We start from the raw sequence: 17,516 nt of genomic DNA, 5'->3' as shown, positions 1-17,516 counted from the left end.
AATGGCTTTAAACATCTCAGGTTACTTACAAACCAGATCATTTCGGTACTAACATAAAATAATATGGTTCAATTTTATTTAAATAATTCGCTTGCGCGTAGGGGTCTTTTGCAGTGGTAGGGAACCGGAGAACACGGAGAAAACCCACGGGGTTGGACAGGCGACCCTACTTGATTCAATGACAGACCTTCTGACCAAACGCGCGCGCGTTAACCATTCGCCCCCATCCCCCATTACCATAGGAATGAACGTGAAATGAAATGGGGTTTAACGCCCTACTTTTCTGCTCCGACTGGACTAATTAAGACGGGCATACACAATGCAGTGAGCTATAAGGTATATCGAATTCCAAGGGATCTTTTACGTGCACACGGGACCTCGGTTTGTCGTTGGATTGCCATGGAGAACGAAACACTGAGTTGACGAATCTCTCACCTATGACTTAATCTATGCTAATTGTGTCTGTCTGTTCAGGGTTGGTGGCTACACTTGGGCTGTCCCGAGGATGCAATTTGGTGTATAGGGGTACTCGGACCAGGGCTCGGACCAGGGCTAGTGGCGACGGACTATCATTTCCGATTTCTGCGATATGCTACCTCCGGTTCATGGCTACCCGTGCTATGCCGGGTCAACCGCTAGTAAGATTTATTTTGAATGCTATAATATATTTAGAAAACCAAGCATACTATAGTTACATCGAGTATTCAATCACCGATCTACTGTTTTGCACGGGCGTTCGTGAAACTTCGTGAAAACCACTTAACAATTCGAATAGTAAGCTAGAACCTGCATATCGCAGCAACCCTCCCCCCCCCCGTCCATCAGGACCTTGTTAATTCTTTGAATTTGAAAAATGGTTTTAGATAGTTATTTGGGGCTAGAAAAAAACGGGTTCCAAAAAGTATCGACACAGAATTACCAGATTTATTTACCAAATCAATCTATTTTATGTTGTTTTAGCTTTAAAAGTAGAATAGTATCTTTAATACAATCCACGGCATTACTATATATAATATACGTCTTGTACAGATTTGAATATCCAGCTTAATTGACAGTTTCTATAGGAAGCGATTATAGTTTCTATGGTATTACCTTCTCTAACATCATAATTATGAGACTAATAAACCGACGCTACTTCCTGTAATTTAGGGAATCTTCAACGCCAAGAGAAATAATTATTATTATTATAGATATCTTCTAGAACTACATTAGGTAGATATATTTCTATAATTTAGACTTCACATACATTGTTCTGGTTTTGTTTTTCTTTCATACAAAATTTGCATTTGAATTTAAAACATAGCCTTATATGGCAACGACATAGCCTGTGCCACTCAGCAGTGTTTTGAAGAGTGTCTTTCCAATTTCCAATCCTAGGGGCAATATTTACGCATAGATTTGATGTGCTTTTCAAACAATTCTACCAAGTTTGAAAACAAAATCTTGAAACCTATGATCTGTAGGGCGTTGACATGGGAGATAACTCTGTAAAGAATGGCTGCTCGGCTCTGAATTTCGATATCCGAATATGCAGAGCAGGTATGAAAACAGTCTCAAAATCTGTAGAGGGGGCGTACAAACCAACGGACCGACAGACAGACATATACGATGACGACAATATAGGTTACTTCCACATAACAAACTAGTAGGAGCGTACTATATATGCACCAGGATCCAAGCGTCTCATCGTGTCAGCCATCTTTGAATTGTGACGTAATATAAATAAAGGATAGGAATATATTAGAATAAAACTACGCTCATAAAATAATGATTGGAAACCGTCACGTAATAAACCATGTAAATCTTAATAATAGGCTATATATGGTATATTGGTAATAGAACATGATCTGTGTATCCGTTATATCCACCCCCCTCACCAATTATAACCTATTCATATTACACTGCTGATAACTACTGAAATGAAATGAGGTTCAACGTCCTCCTTTTCTGCACCGACAGGATGATGAAGACAGGCATACATCATATGATGGGGGGGGGGGAGATTTTGCTTGGACTGGGGCGCTACGGCCTACTCTTATTTTGAATCCCAGCTACCAAGGGTTATTTTACGTGCACACCACCAACGTGTACACGGGAACCCTGGTTTCCGACCCATCCTTCCGATCAGACACTGGACCCACGCTTTGTCGATCCACGCCTTGCCGATCTGACAAGACACTGAACATTCTCGAGAAACTTTCCCGGCCAACACAGAGATCTTTGTGAGCAGAAGTGATCTCAGAAAATACGAATTGCTGCGCTCGGCGATGCTACAGTTTTGTTTTCTCTATCACATTACACGGCGAGACTAATTAATAAATCGAGAAAATAATTAATTCAATAATAATAACAGACTAATATGGTGATGTCCTATAGGGTCATTCGGATAGGACGAAAAACTGAGGTCCCGTATACATAAAAGAAACCCTTGATATTTGGAATTCCCCTTCTACTTTTCTTCATCAACCAGGCTAATGAAGAAGGACACACGTCATCTAGGTACATTTTGCCCGGGCAGCGGCGCTACAGTCTACTTTTATTTCTAATCCCAACTCCCCGTCACAATAAACGAACAACTAGTGGAAATGAAATGAAGTTTAACGTCTTACATTCTGCACCGACTGGGCTAATGAAGACAGGCAACTTGAGGAGCTAATTAATAAATCGACAAATTATTTAATTGTACACTGAAAACAGACATAGGCCATTCAAGGACTACAGTCTTATCTCTAAATCCAACTCTCCGTCACATTAAGCGTCAACTATTGGAGCTATTTAATAAATGGAGAAGGTAATTAAAGGGGCATTATGGGAGATTAGATAAACAGCTGATAGTTCTCGTTATAATAGTTGAAGAATAGACAACGTAAAGAGAATATGCTGAAAATTTCAGTCAAATTGCTCAACACTGAACCAAGGTACGATAAAAAACAAAGTCTCGATTATCCATTTTGACATTAAATCATCCATCACAAAATGTATACAAATCCAGTAAACATAGCAGGCTAGCGATGGCATCGAGATTTGATTATTGTCTGGATCAGTTAATTAATGTATAATTAATAATTTAGATAACATTCCAGGCCTAAAGAAAGACTTAAAATAGGCAGATTTAATTGTACAGACTGGTACTAGTTTATACTGACTTTTATCTGTCTACCGTTATTATACTTATATCCTTCCTGAAAGGATGTTGATTGTTTATATCTTTAATTGTATGTAGTGGTAGTAACTAATAAATTTATATATATATGATATATAAACTTTGACCTGTAGATCATTAAATAGGTTTCGGTGACAGGGGCAATAAACGGTTGTGGCTGAAGTGTTGGCTCCTCTTTAAATACAATCTTCATAAAAGGCTTTTTTGGGCTGACAAACAGCAGTTGTTTAACATCCATCGATCAGAGATAGAGAGAGATAGAGAGAGAGAGAGAGAGAGAGTTTATATCTTGACTTGTATGTACCGGTAGTGATTAATAAACGTATATATCATATATACAACAACACGATTTAATTATACAATCTAATACGAGATTCATATAGGATTTCCGAAAGGGAGTGTTTGTGAACTCCATAATGAAATGGGGCTAAACGTCCTATTGCTCTGCACCGACTGGGCTAATGGCGCCGAGAATATGCCACAGTGTGCTATTAGCGTGGGGGGGGGGGGGTGGCCGAACGGTTAGCACGTGCGCGCTGTATCATAAAGCCTATAATTGAGTCAACTGGCATGGTTTCGAATCCCCGGTTGTACGTGACAAGAAGTAGGTTCGCCTGTCCAATCACGTGGGTTTTCTCTGGGACCCCGGTTTCCTCCCACTGCTAAAAAAACCCTACGCGCAAGCGAATTATTAAAATAAAATTAAACCATATGTTAGTCCCGAAATAACCTAGTTTGTGTCGAGTGGACGTTAAACCCCATTTCACTCTCTCTCGCTATTAGCGTGATTTTGCCCGGACAGCGGCACTATGGCCTACTCTTATTTCGAATTACAATTCTGAACGGTTCTGTTACGTGAACGCCAATGTGTACACGGAACCTCGGTTTTTCGTCCCATCCAAACGACTACACGTTGCCCCTTGCCATGCCCTCAGTCATGCAACACTGACGAAGTGAAATCCCCTGGCGGTAGGGAGGGATGAAACATGGACTCATCCAAGGCAGTGTATAGTTTAACTCTAGACGGTTCCTGTAAATGTGATATACATCACAAGGGTCTAATTAATAAATACAAACTAAACCTCATACGAGATTCGTGTAGGTTTTCCGACAGAGGACAAGGGAAGTTTGGGGAACACTTATGTAATACGAATGTATATATAAACAAATTTACATTTAGTTTTTAAACTTTTGTATTGTAATTTCTAATTTACTCTAGTCGGTGCCCGGTTTTACTCTAGACGGTGCCTGGTTTTACTCTAGATGGTGCCTAGTTTTACTCTAGACAGTGCCTGGTTTTACTCTAGATGGTGCCTAGTTTTACTCTAGACGGTGCCTGGTTTTATTCTAAACGGTTCCTGGTTTTACTCTAGACATTGGGGGGTCATGGTGGCTACGTGGGTGAGACGCTGGCTCGCTAGCCTGGAGGTCGGGTGTTCGATTCCTGTATTGGCTGAGAAAGTTCACTCAGATTTTCCGGCGTGGTTCCCCCTTGTCAGTGTTACAGGAAGGAGGGCCTGACAAGGACAGCTGTCTAGTCATTCGGATGAAACGAAAAAACCGAGGTCCCGTGTACACACTGGCGGGCACGTAAAAGATCCCTTGACAGTTGGAATTCGATATAGTGCCGCTGTCCGGGCAAAATTTCCCTCATTGCACACTGTATCTGTATGGCGTATGCCCGTCTTCATTACCCCAGTTCGGAGCAAAACAGTAGGACGTCAAACCCCATTTCATTTCATTTATTTACTCTAGACATTATTGCGGTATAGATCATATCGAAGTTCGAAATTGTTTTTATTTTGGCGCAAAGATTAAACGAGACAGAGCATCGCTACATGTACACCCTGGACACGTTTAGCGACCAATATACTATTGAGAAGAATAAAATAAAAGAAATATTAATATAGAGAACCTACCTGATTGATCTGATACACTGTCGTCTTGCTGCCTAGTAACAAATATAATAAAACACATTTAGTTTTGATGCCTAGTAACGATACAATAAAACCAGCATATTTACATACTTGTTGCCTAGTAACAAATATCGTAATAAACCGACCCACACATATTTATTATTGTTGCCTAGTAACAGATATAATAAACCAAAACATTTATACGTGTTGTCTAGTAACATATATAATAAACCAACACGTGTTTATTTTCGTTGCCTAGTAACAGATATAATAAACCAACAAATATTTATTATTGTTTCCTAGTAACAGATTTAATAAACCAACACATATTTATTATTGTTGCCTAGTAACAGATATAATAAACCAACACAGTTGTATTATTGTTGCCTGGTAACACATATAATAAACCACCACATGTTTATACTCGTTGCATTGTAACAGATATAATAAACCTACACAGGTTTGTTCTCGTTGCGTAATAACAGATATAATAAACCAAAACATTTACACTTGTTGCCTAGTAACGGATATAATAAATCAACACACTTTTATTATTGTTGCCTAGTAACGCATATAATAAACCGCCACATCTTTATTCTCGTTTCCTAGTAACAGATATAACAAACCAAGACATTTTTATTATTGTTACCCAGTAACACATATAATAAACCAACACCTTTTTTATACATGTTTCCTAGTAACATAATATAATAAACCAACAGTTTTTCACATTTGTTGCGTGGTAACAAATAATAATATACCAAGGAGTGTTAATTACAACATTATATACTAATAACTTTCTCTTACTCTAATTAAATGGTATTTTCAACTCGTCAACTAGTAGTTACCGTACTCACGACGTGATGTGAACTTATTTGCGTGACATACTTAATAGACAAGGGGCCTTATGATCTACAGCGCAAGCTTAGACAACTAGGCGCCGTAACCCCTAACCAACAAAATGTCTTAAATAATTCTATGTGTTCTATGTTAGGCCTACTTACTTTCTATGCTCGCTGCTCACTTCTACAACATTTAAATAACTCAAACTCTCTAAAAAAAAAAATAATTACTAATAATATTACAGATAAATAATACGATTCTCTAAAATATAAATACTAATTATTACAGTTAAATAATACGATCTCTCTAAAATATAATTACTAATTATGACAGTTAAATAATACGGACTCTCTGAAAATATAAATATCATTTATTACAGCTAAATAATACGATCTCACTAAAAATATAAATATTAATTATTACAGTTAAATGATACGATCTCACTATAAATATAAATTATTACAGTTAAATGATATGATCTCACTATATATGATCTCTCTAAAAATATAAATACTAATTCATACAGCTAAACAATACGAACCCTCTAAAATATAAGTAATTATTATTACAATTAGATAATACGATATCTCTAAAAATATAAATAATAATTAATATAGCTAAATAAAGAAAACTCTCTTAAATATAAATATAGATTAATACAGTCAGTTAAATAACACGATCTCTCTAAAACATCAGTTACATAATACTACATCTCTAAAATATAAATTCTAATTGTTACAGTTACATAATACGATCTTCTCATATATCAATACTAATCAATACAGCTAAATAATACGTTCTCTCTAAAATATAAACACTAATTAATACAGCTAAATAATACGATCTCTCTAAAATATCAGTACTGATTAATAGATCGAAATAATACGATTTCTCTAAAATATAAATACTAATTATAACAGATAATAAATGAAATGAAATGGATAACAACTGAGGTAATGAAGAGGATCAGATATCATACATTGTGCTTATTGTGCTATCAGGGAAAGAGTTAAGTTTCCACCTATTTTTCAGTGAATTCCAACTGCCGAGGGTTCTTTTAATTACACGACATCGTGTACGTTTATCACATATTAACAATACTTTATTGAGCACAGGTGATGCAGAATAATATTAATCTGTCACCAGAAATTATTCAATAATTAATCCTGTTGGATTCTATCCAAGACCCTAAACATGGTAGATCTTGCCAAAGGTCAGGGAATGGGTTGATCTAATTAAATGTCTAGAAAAATGACCCTTCAATGCACATCATTTCGGTACTAACATATGGTTCATGGGAAGACGCGGAAACGCCCACGGGGTTGGACAGGCGACGCTACCACACTTGTCACGTACAAGCAGGGAATCCCAACCATGCTACTTGACTCAATGACAGACCTTATGGTTTAAACCATTCGGTCACCCAACCCCCATTATATTTTATAATAAATGTACTTACTTTCTGGTAGTTGTAATTCATCTCTGCTGATAAGATTAAGATTGATATATTCTGGCTCCTCTTCAAAAGCAGAATCAAAGAGATTAATTGCTGTTTCAACCTCGTCTTTTCTGTAATTAAAATTATATATTCAGTGTAATAATAAAACGAAAGGACACTTTTAAAAACTATATAAGCACCATAATAATAAAACAATATAAGCGCCGCAGTAAGAAAACTGCACTGCAATAAGAAAACTATATAAACACCGCATTAATTAATAAAACTATATAAGCACCGCAATAAGAAAACTATATAAGCACCGCATTAATACAACTTTATAAACACCGGAATAATCAAACTACTATATAAGCACCGCAATAATAAAACTATACAAGCACCGCAATAAAGTATGAGATAATGATTTAAAAAAGTAAAAGGAGTCAAGATGGTGTGATGCGAAATTTCAGTTTGGTTCCCCCTAGTCAGGGAGGGGGATGTTTAACGCGTGTGCGTTGCATTTTAAGGTCTGTCATTGAGTCAAGTGGCGTGGTTTCGATTACCCACTCGTACGTGACAAGGAGTAGGGTCGCCTGTCCAACTTCGTGGGATTTCTCCGGGTCCTCCGGTTTCCTCTCACTACAAAAGACCACAGGCGCCTGTACCGTGGAACTAATTCACAAAAAACACCAAACTATGACTAAGTATATGACTAAAGTCTGTTACGTCCATGTCGGTAAGCGAGGTTATCCAATAACTGGTCTGATTCCAATTTCCAACTCCGAGGCAAATAACTCGTCTGAAACCGATTCTCTTTCAGATACCTACTGAGACAATTCTACTTGGGAGAAGGGATTGTTCTCGGATCACATTTGTGATAATAGTACGCTTACTGTTGTCGTTCGAATTTGGCCGTATCATAGTCTCTCTGTACGTCTAATAACTGGAACACTCTCTTTTGATTTCTACCAATTAAATTACCAAACACTTCTACATGGGACATATTTCTCTCTCTCTTGGAATATTTTATAACCATTTTCCTCCGTACACCAAATCCTCGAATCACTAAATGGTTTAAATTAAAATAAATAATAATTCAACATTTAATTGGTAAATTGATCAAAACCTAAAAAATAATAACATTATACGCAGGGCCGGATTCAGAAGAAGAGAGGCCCTAGGCTATTCCATCTATGAGCCCCCCCCCCCACCCAAACTCTCACGAATAGATGAAAGGGATTTTTTAACAGAATTGAGCAAGCAAAGTCGAGCATGATGAAAGGATTATCACAATGAATGGAACTATGAGAGAAATTTTGCCAATATGTACACGGGACCTCGGTTTTCCATTCCATCCGAAGGACTAGACCGCTGTCCTTGTCAGGCTCTCCGTCCTGCACCACTGACAAGAAGAAAATCACCGGAAAATCTCGATGATCTTTCTAGACCTCCAAGCTGGTGAGCCAGCGTCTTACTCACTTAGCCACCATGGCTTTCATGGCTTATGACAGTCTCGAAAATATCATACACCTTGCAATTGGCCCGTTGGATCTTGAGGCCCTAGACTTCAGCCTGTCAAGCCTATAGGTAAATCCTAGATCTCGAGGCCCTGGGCTTCAGTTTGTCAAGCCGGCACTAATTATAGGTGGCTACTGGTTGCCATGGGGACATAAAATATTCAAAAATTGATGTATGTACTTTTCACGGAAAGCTGGCCATATCCGAGCTCAAAGATTCAATTCACGTTTGGAATTCGAAAATGAGCAGGCGAAGACGCGGTTGCACAATTTCCCCAGTAATTGTTGACAAAAATAACCGACGTATTGTATTTCAGCAGACGCTAAACCCGATTCTATTCCACAAACCTTTGATTCGTTTTTAAGAATACTATCATCTGTGATTTGTTCTTTTTATGGAATAATAACAAAATAGTAATTCGGTTGATTCTGTATATTCACGGTTGTTCACCCGACGCAGACTGACCATGCAACGTAAATACCACAGAGTAAATGCCTTAATGATTGTAAGGGAAGCAACTCTGTTTTGGGATCCTTTTTGACTCGTGTTCGCACATTACTATTTTAATGTAGATTTTAATTCCTTAGCTATGTCCATTAGATTCTTATTGAAAACAAACCCCAACCCTGCCATGGTTCGTAACGTAACTGGGGTTGGAATTTACAAGACTATACCCTTGAGCTATTAAATTTAAATATATTTATCTGGTTCACATTTTATCATCCGGACTGTTTCATTGACTGTTTGGTTGATTTATTGATTAATGGTATTTCGTATGGGCAAATATGTTAAAAAGAACTAAACTACCAGTATATTTAGTAGCTTTAATTTAGAACTAGAATACAAACCTGATTGCGCCTTGACAATCATACGTAAAAAGTAACTTTCAGCAGTATCTAGTCGTCCAGTCTGACCATGATGTAAGAAAACCTTCGTCTTCCCAATCTGTTAACATGAAAAACAGTATAATCCTTCATTGTCATTTAGCGATCAGTCAGATTAAAATACTGATTTACATGTCGTTTCGTTTTTTTATACTTTCGATGGCCTACACTTCACGAAGATCCGATCACTTGTACATGTAGTGGGATTTCGCGTCAGAGGTCATACGAGCGGCTTTTGACCGTATGACGTCAGACATTCGCTTAACCAATCGGCGTTGATGTTTCTAGTGCACTACCCACAGTTCCGTGCACCTCACGCCAAAAAACCCAGACCGTTTCGTTGTCTAATCCCTCACATCATCCAGAACGCGGGTTGTATAGTGTAGTGTAGTAACGATAAGTAAAAAGAAATTTTGAACTATAAAAAATGAAACGAAATAGGATCTGTGTTTTAATCAGATTGTTTAGCGATTTAAATCAACAAAATAAAACACAACGACAATTTATATGGAAATGGAGTGATATAAAATAACCTTCCTGGGTTAAAGAAGACGGGCATATATACACAAATTTACAAGTTTCTATGTTGGATTGCAATCTCCCCATAAACAGACCATCATGCCAAAGTGAGAGAGAGAGAGAGAGCATCATGCCAAAGAGAGAGAGAGAGAGAGAGAGAGAGAGAGATAGAGAGGCGCCATTGCCCCCTTTAATCCAATCCGCCCCTATTAAAACAAAATCTTACGCATGAGAGAGAGAGAGAGAGAGAGAGAGAGAGAGAGAGAGAGAGAGAGATAAAACAAAATTTGAACAAAGACAACAGTTTGACTTTATAGGTCATAAAATGATAAAAGATAATTTACCTTAAAATTTTCAATCCGCCATCTGGTTAAAATATTGCTAATTTGATCGACCTGGGTGATATTTCTTTTATTCGTCCTTGATGATACTGCATTTAAACATTTATATCTGATAAAATATAAAACAACTCCATTTAAACATTCACATCTCATAAAGGATAAACAACTCCATCTATATCTGATTAAATGTAAAACAACTCCATTTAAATACATATTTCTGATAAAAGATAAACCACTCAATTTAAACAGCTATACCTAATGAAATATAAAACAACTCCATTTAAACACCTATATCTGAAAAAAAACGTAAACAACTCTTTTTTGTTAACATCTGTATCTGATAAAACATAAACAACTCCATTCAAAAATCTATTATCGTAGCAACTGTACTTGACAATCGAGACTAAGTCTAGATCATCCATTTTTAAATTAAATTATTAAAAGGCGATCGTATTTCAGTCCATTTAAATCTCGACCACTCGTGATCTGTACTTGATGAAATATAAAACAACTCCATTTAAACATCTATATCTGATAAAACGTAATCAACTCTATATCTGATAAAACATAAACAACTCCATTTTAGCATCTATATCTGATAAAACATAAACAACTTTATTTAAACAGCTATAGCTGATAAAACAACTCCATTTAAACGGCTATATCTCATCAAACGAAAACAATTCAATTTTAACATCCGATAAAACGTAAACAATCCCATTTAAACATCTATATATATGATTAAACACAAACAACATCATTTATATATGATAAAACATAAACAGCTGGATTTAAACATTGTTGTTATGTCTACATATAATTGCCCTAAACAAGTGATACTATATTGAAAATGTGGAAAGAAATGAAATAAAATGGGGTTTAACGTCCTACTGTTCTGCTCCTATGCTGGGCTAATGAAGACGGGTATACGCCATACAGTGTGCTATGAGGGAAATTTTGCCCGGGCAGCGGCACTATCGCCTACTCTTATATCGAATTCCAACTGCCAAGAGATCTTTTACGTGCATTCCAGTGTATACACGGGACCTCGGTTTTTCGTCTCATCCGAAGGACTAGACAGCTGTCCTTGTCAGGCCCTCCGTCCTGCTGCATCACTGACAAGGGATGAACTTTCTCGGCCAATGCAGGGATCGAACACCCGACCTCCAGGCTAGCGAGCCAGCGCCTTACCCACTTAGCCACATGATCCCCAAACGTGGAAAGAATAGTCATTGAAACGTCGATGAAATAAATAAGTAGATGTATTTTTTCATACGTATGTGTTATAGTTTATTGCTCTGTCGAGTTACTAAATGCCCCCAAAGTATTATAAAGTATTTATTACCTGTCAAGAAAATCAATGAATCGAATCCTGTGAGCGTAGCCATTTTTTCTAATCCTGACCGTTTCTATCACACCCGTGTAGCGAAGCTGCGCTTGAATATAATCTCTGACAAACACTGATGGCTTCTTTTCGCTGTTGGGTTTAAAACATCTCACGAAATGTGTCTGACAATAACTTATCTTCGTCATCATATCTTTTAATGAATTCTGTGTTTTAAAATGAAATACAAGGTAAACAATACGACACCGTTTTTAATTATAATTAACGTGCATGTCTTTATCGTCACCCATTCACGTGGGTTTTATCCAAGTGGTAAAGATCCCTACGCGCAACCGAATTATTGAAAGAGAATCGAACTATATGTGAGTCCCGAAATGACCTAGTTTGTGTCGAGTGGATGTTTAACCCCATTTTTCTCTCTCTTCATACAATATGCTACGATTATTTCTAATTCCAACTATCAAGGGCTATTTTTCGTCCATTCCAATGTATACACGGGGATCCGTCTTTTTGTGCCACCCAAACGACTAGACATTGTTCTTATCGGACCCTTCGTCCCGAGGCGTCCTGCACCACTAACAAGGGGAAGCTGCGCCGGAAATTACCGAGGGACTTTCTCGGCAAACACTGGCGAAGAACTATGATCTCCTGATTAGCCAGCAAATTCTTACTCACTGAGCCACCGCGGCAATCTGATTAAAACGCAAATCCCATTTTGTTTCGTTTTTTTATAGTTCAAATTTTCGTTTAACTTGTCTTTAATACACTAGTTGTTATATAACCCGTGTTCTGATTGATGTGAGGGTTTAGCCAATGAAACGGTCTGTTACGACGAGTTTTTGTCGTGAGGTACACCGAACCGTGGGTAACCCACTAGAAACAGCAACGCTGATTAGTTAATCAAATATCTGACGTCATAGGGTCAAAAGTCACCCGTATGACCGCTGACTTTCACTGCAACCGGTCAGATTTTCGTTTAGTGCAGGCCATCGGAAGTTTAATAAAAGGAAACGAAACGAAATATAAATCTGTATTTTAATCAGATTGCCTCCGCGGCTTTCACATACTCTGAAAACGTCCATGTTGATTATGATAAAGCAAATGTCCAGTTTGATTAATGGCAAAAATAATTTATTTTATAGAAATATATGACGTCACTCACCCTGAAATGATAAGACATTGTGGCTGGTGGTCTTCTGGTGACATGTTTGTTTGGTTGACCGATTCTACTTCTACGGACCTATAAAAAAATATTAAAGAGGGAGCAAAATATGAATACTTATTTCATTATGCGAATTTTAGACTAAAATAACTTAAAGATACATTATGTAAGATTTAGATAAATAGCTGATCGTCCTTGCTACAAATAGCCAAAAATAGATAATGAGAAAGCCATTTTTATTTCAGTCGAATTAGTCCTTTAAGAGCGGAGTTATCAGGTTTTGAAGTATTCACAAACTAATGTCAAGTACAATTGTAACGATAATAAAGGAAGTCTTGATTATCCATTTTAAAATTTAAAGATACAGAGCTGGCAGTTCGTACTATAATAGTTAAAAATTTGATAATGTAAAGGGAATTTGATGAAAATTCCAGTCAAATTGATCCACTCTGAACCAAGAATTTAGCATTGAATTTTCGGCCTAGCCTCGATCATCATTACTAAAGTCGGTACGATAAAAAACATAGTCTCGATAATCCAGTAAAATATTGCAGGCTAGCGATGACATCGAGAGTTGATTATGGTCTGGATAAGTTATTTAATGTCTAATTAATAATTTAGATAACATTTACTGTAGATCCACGATAGAGAGAGATATGGGGTTTAATGTCCACTCAACACAAACTAGCTTATTTCGGGACAAACATATGGTTCAATTTTATTCTAATAATTAGCTGTAGAAGAATACCCGGAGAAAACCCACAGGCAACCCTATTCCTGGTCACGTACAAGCGTGGAATAGAAACCACGCCAGTTGCCTCAATGACAGACCTACTGATCCAACGCGTACGCGTTAACCATTCTACCCACTCCCACCCCCCGCCACTGGATCCAAATATGAGCCCCAGATCACCATCGACATCCTACATCCACCAATGGTTACCCACAAAGATCATATCGCACCTGTTTATTGAATTTCATCTTCGTGAAGACATTAGACTGTTTATTACTTTTCTTCATGGAGACTTGACGATTACTAGTTGTTAGGGAACCCATTTTACTCATTCTTGTTTGGAATAAATCTTTAAATAATAAGTTACTGCTGGCTAATTAAAAAAAAAAAAAGAAAAAAAAGTTCATTAAGCAAGCATTTAAATACATATGTATGGGGTGTTACTAGTGACACGGGCGTCAGGGCTAGCTATCAAACCAAATTAAACACACTAAAAGAAATGGAATGGGGTTTAACGTTCCACTGTTCTGCTCGAATTTCAAAAAGATTCTTCCTTAAATCTGATCGAAGTTTTGATAAGTCCACCGAGAAGCCTGTCTTGTGCTGCGTTCACAAGATTCATTAAGGAATTAAACGGGGAAAAGAAGTGAAGATTTGCGTAATTGTCCTTACGCAGTGATAAACAATGTCAGCAATTTTCTTTTAAGTTTTAAAAGTCAAACAGAGAAGGGGATACGCACCGACAGACACAAGCTGTTCCTTCTTTGACGAATTTATGATCCACCTGAGACATATGAATCCTCCCGAGACATATGATACGACGCAGGCATATTATGATCCGTCGGAGACATATTGCCCCTCCTCCCCGAGATACATGACCCGTCTGAGACATATGATCCGTCGGAGACATATGCCCCCCCCCCCACCTTGAGGCTCTAGGATTCAGACTGCTAAACCACAGGTAAATTCAACACTGGATGCTTCCACCCTGCACCACTTACAGGAGGCGACGCCACCATCAGGCAAAAGTGATGACAAATATGAATGTATTAAGACATAACGAGAGGAAATAAAAACAGCGTCTCCACTTAAAGATACATTATGTAAGATTTAGATAATGAGTTGACCTTTCTTGCTATATAATAGTTCAAAAGTAGATAATAAAAAAAAAAAATACATTCTGAGCGAAGATATCAGTGTTTGAAGATGTAGCGTAAATTGTTTATTATCGTAGCGACGATACTTTACAATCGAGATTTAGTCTCGATTATCCATTTTTAAATCAAATTATTAAAAGGCGATCGTATTTCTATCCATTTAAATCTCGACCACCCGGTGATCTAGGGAGTTGATTATAGGCATGTCATGTTAATAAATATCCAAATAATAATCTATATAACATTTGAAGCCAAAATAAAGACCTGCAGTAGCTAGATTTAGCTCTTACATAATGCATCTTTAATCTAACAGTTATTACTCCCGATTATGAACAGACGGGTAAAAAAACAGGATATTTACATCTCATGGTGGAAGATAAATGATGACGTAATTTATCTCTGTTTTTATCCAGGATTCCAGTCAGAGTGTAGGTTATCGCCCCTGCATAATGTACAGCCGTAAACGTCACGCCACCATCACGTGGTTCTTTGTAAATCCTCTTATACTTCTTACCTTTAAAGAGAAAGAGAGAGAGAGAAATGGGGTTTAACGTCCACTCGACACAAACCGGTTCATTTCGGGATGAACTTTCTCGACCAACACCGGGAGCGAACCCGCAACCCCCAGACTAGCGAGCCAGCGTCTTACGCACTTAGCCAATTAAACAGAGAAAAATTATATTAGCTGTATAAGTCGGGAGAACCGTCGTCGAAACCTTGCCAGAAATAAACTTGTAATAGTAAGTACGACACGCAAATAAAACCAATAAGACGAACTACACAGATATTGAAAGACATAAACAGCAAATATCAATTCAAGTGAATGGATCCTGTTGTATTCCACATAATTGTGTCATGTGTTAATCGTACGACGTATTTATTGGACCAGGGACTGGTCGCTAACCGCTACTTATCTTGTTCTTGTTGTTGGGGTGACGCTCTTCGAAAAAGCCCACGGCTCCGTCAATTCGAATCCGATCGACATGAAAATCGGCATGCTTCTTCTTTAAACATTCTACATCGATGTGGTGAATTAGATTTTTGAATTTCATCCGACAACATGGTCAGTTCCTGGACTTGTTTTACCTGGTCTGTGGTGTAATTTGGTTGCTATAATGTTTTATTATTATAAGATTTAACAGAGAATAATTATACTATTCAATGCTTATTAATAAAATATTACCTGGTCCTTGGTGTAATTTTGTGGCTAATGTTTTATCACTAGCTTTAGGGAAACCACATTCTTCATCTAATAAAGCTAATACACCACACCCTTTCTGTCAAAATATATAAATGAGTTGAAATGAAATGAGGTTTAACGTCCCACTGTTCTTCTCCGACTGGGCTAATGAAGACGGGCATACGCCATACAATGTGCTATGAGGGAATTCAACTGCCAAGGGATCTTTTATCGGCACACCAATGTGGACCTCGGTTCTTCGTCCTGCACCACTGGCAAGGGAAAACCACACCGGAAAGTCCCAATGAACTTCCTCGGCCAACACCGGGGGCGATAACACCGGGAGCGATCCCGCGTCCTCCAGATTAGCGAGTCAGCTTCTTACACATTTAGCCACCGTGGCCCCAAAAATATACAAGTGTTCGGTTAATTGATAAAATATCTTCTACAATAATATTCTCATTCTTCATATCAATCAGATACCCATCAGTTTTTGGTCCAAGAAACCGTTACATTTAATCGCCGTTGTTACATATTTTTCAAATTTTTATTTTATAATAAAAGGAACAAATTGAATAGATTAGTACCTCTAAGAATAACGATATGACCATATCTGTCCATGGAACTGTGACAGAACAAGATACAATGCCTTCAGAAACACAATCAGCTTCTTCTAGCTTAAACACGTGATCTACAAAATGCATCTGTAGTTGTTCATTAGCAACGTTTATACACATCTAAAACATAAAAGAATTGAACATTATTAGCAACCTGTATTTACATCCAAACAACACAAACCATCTGAACATTATTAGCAATGTTTATTTACATCTAAAAATAGCAGAAAACAACAGAACATTAGCAACGTCTATTTACATCTAAAACAATACAAACCAACTGAATATTAGCAAACTTTATTTATATCTAAAAAAAACACACACCAATCGAACTTTAGTAACGTTACTACACATCTAAAAAATGACAAAACAAGAGAACTTTAGCAACCTTAATACACATCTCAAAAACACAAGGCAACTGAACATTAGCAATGTTTATACATATCTAAGAATAACAGAAACAACTGCTAAAATACACTAACTGAACATTAGCCACGTCTATTTAATCTAAAATCACAAACACCTGAACATTAGCAATGTTATTACACATCTAAAAATAACAGAAACACCTGAACATTATTGGCAACGTTTATTTACATCTAAGCAACACAAACCAACTGAACATTAGCAACCTTTATTCATATCTAAAAAACACAAAACAGCTGAACATGAGCAACGTTTATTTGCTTTTGGAAAACGC

At 37.2% G+C, this 17,516-nt stretch overlaps 1 protein-coding gene across 1 annotated transcript in view; it reads right to left on the bottom strand.

Annotated features, from left to right (window-relative positions):
- LOC126808889 (uncharacterized) overlaps positions 1 to 15,527 on the bottom strand; it is a 95,772-nt gene extending 80,245 nt beyond the window's left edge. Inside the window, exons 1-10 of the mRNA XM_050533935.2 lie at positions 15,381 to 15,527; positions 14,093 to 14,235; positions 13,130 to 13,207; positions 11,968 to 12,173; positions 10,626 to 10,731; positions 9,727 to 9,823; positions 8,254 to 8,425; positions 7,382 to 7,491; positions 6,084 to 6,132; positions 5,083 to 5,114 (exon numbers count right to left, since the gene is read on the bottom strand). Of these exons, the coding sequence (XP_050389892.2) occupies positions 5,083 to 5,114; positions 6,084 to 6,132; positions 7,382 to 7,491; positions 8,254 to 8,425; positions 9,727 to 9,823; positions 10,626 to 10,731; positions 11,968 to 12,173; positions 13,130 to 13,207; positions 14,093 to 14,235; positions 15,381 to 15,387 (1,000 nt within the window). The 5' untranslated portion in view covers positions 15,388 to 15,527. The remainder of the gene's footprint in view (positions 1 to 5,082; positions 5,115 to 6,083; positions 6,133 to 7,381; positions 7,492 to 8,253; positions 8,426 to 9,726; positions 9,824 to 10,625; positions 10,732 to 11,967; positions 12,174 to 13,129; positions 13,208 to 14,092; positions 14,236 to 15,380) is intronic.
- Positions 15,528 to 17,516: the final 1,989 nt, after the last annotated feature.

This window comes from Patella vulgata, chromosome 1 (genome assembly GCF_932274485.2).
Source record: "Patella vulgata chromosome 1, xgPatVulg1.2, whole genome shotgun sequence".
Lineage (NCBI taxonomy): Eukaryota > Metazoa > Mollusca > Gastropoda > Patellidae > Patella > Patella vulgata.
Note: the sequence above shows the minus strand (reverse complement) of the source record. Positions and strands in the feature narration are given on the sequence as shown.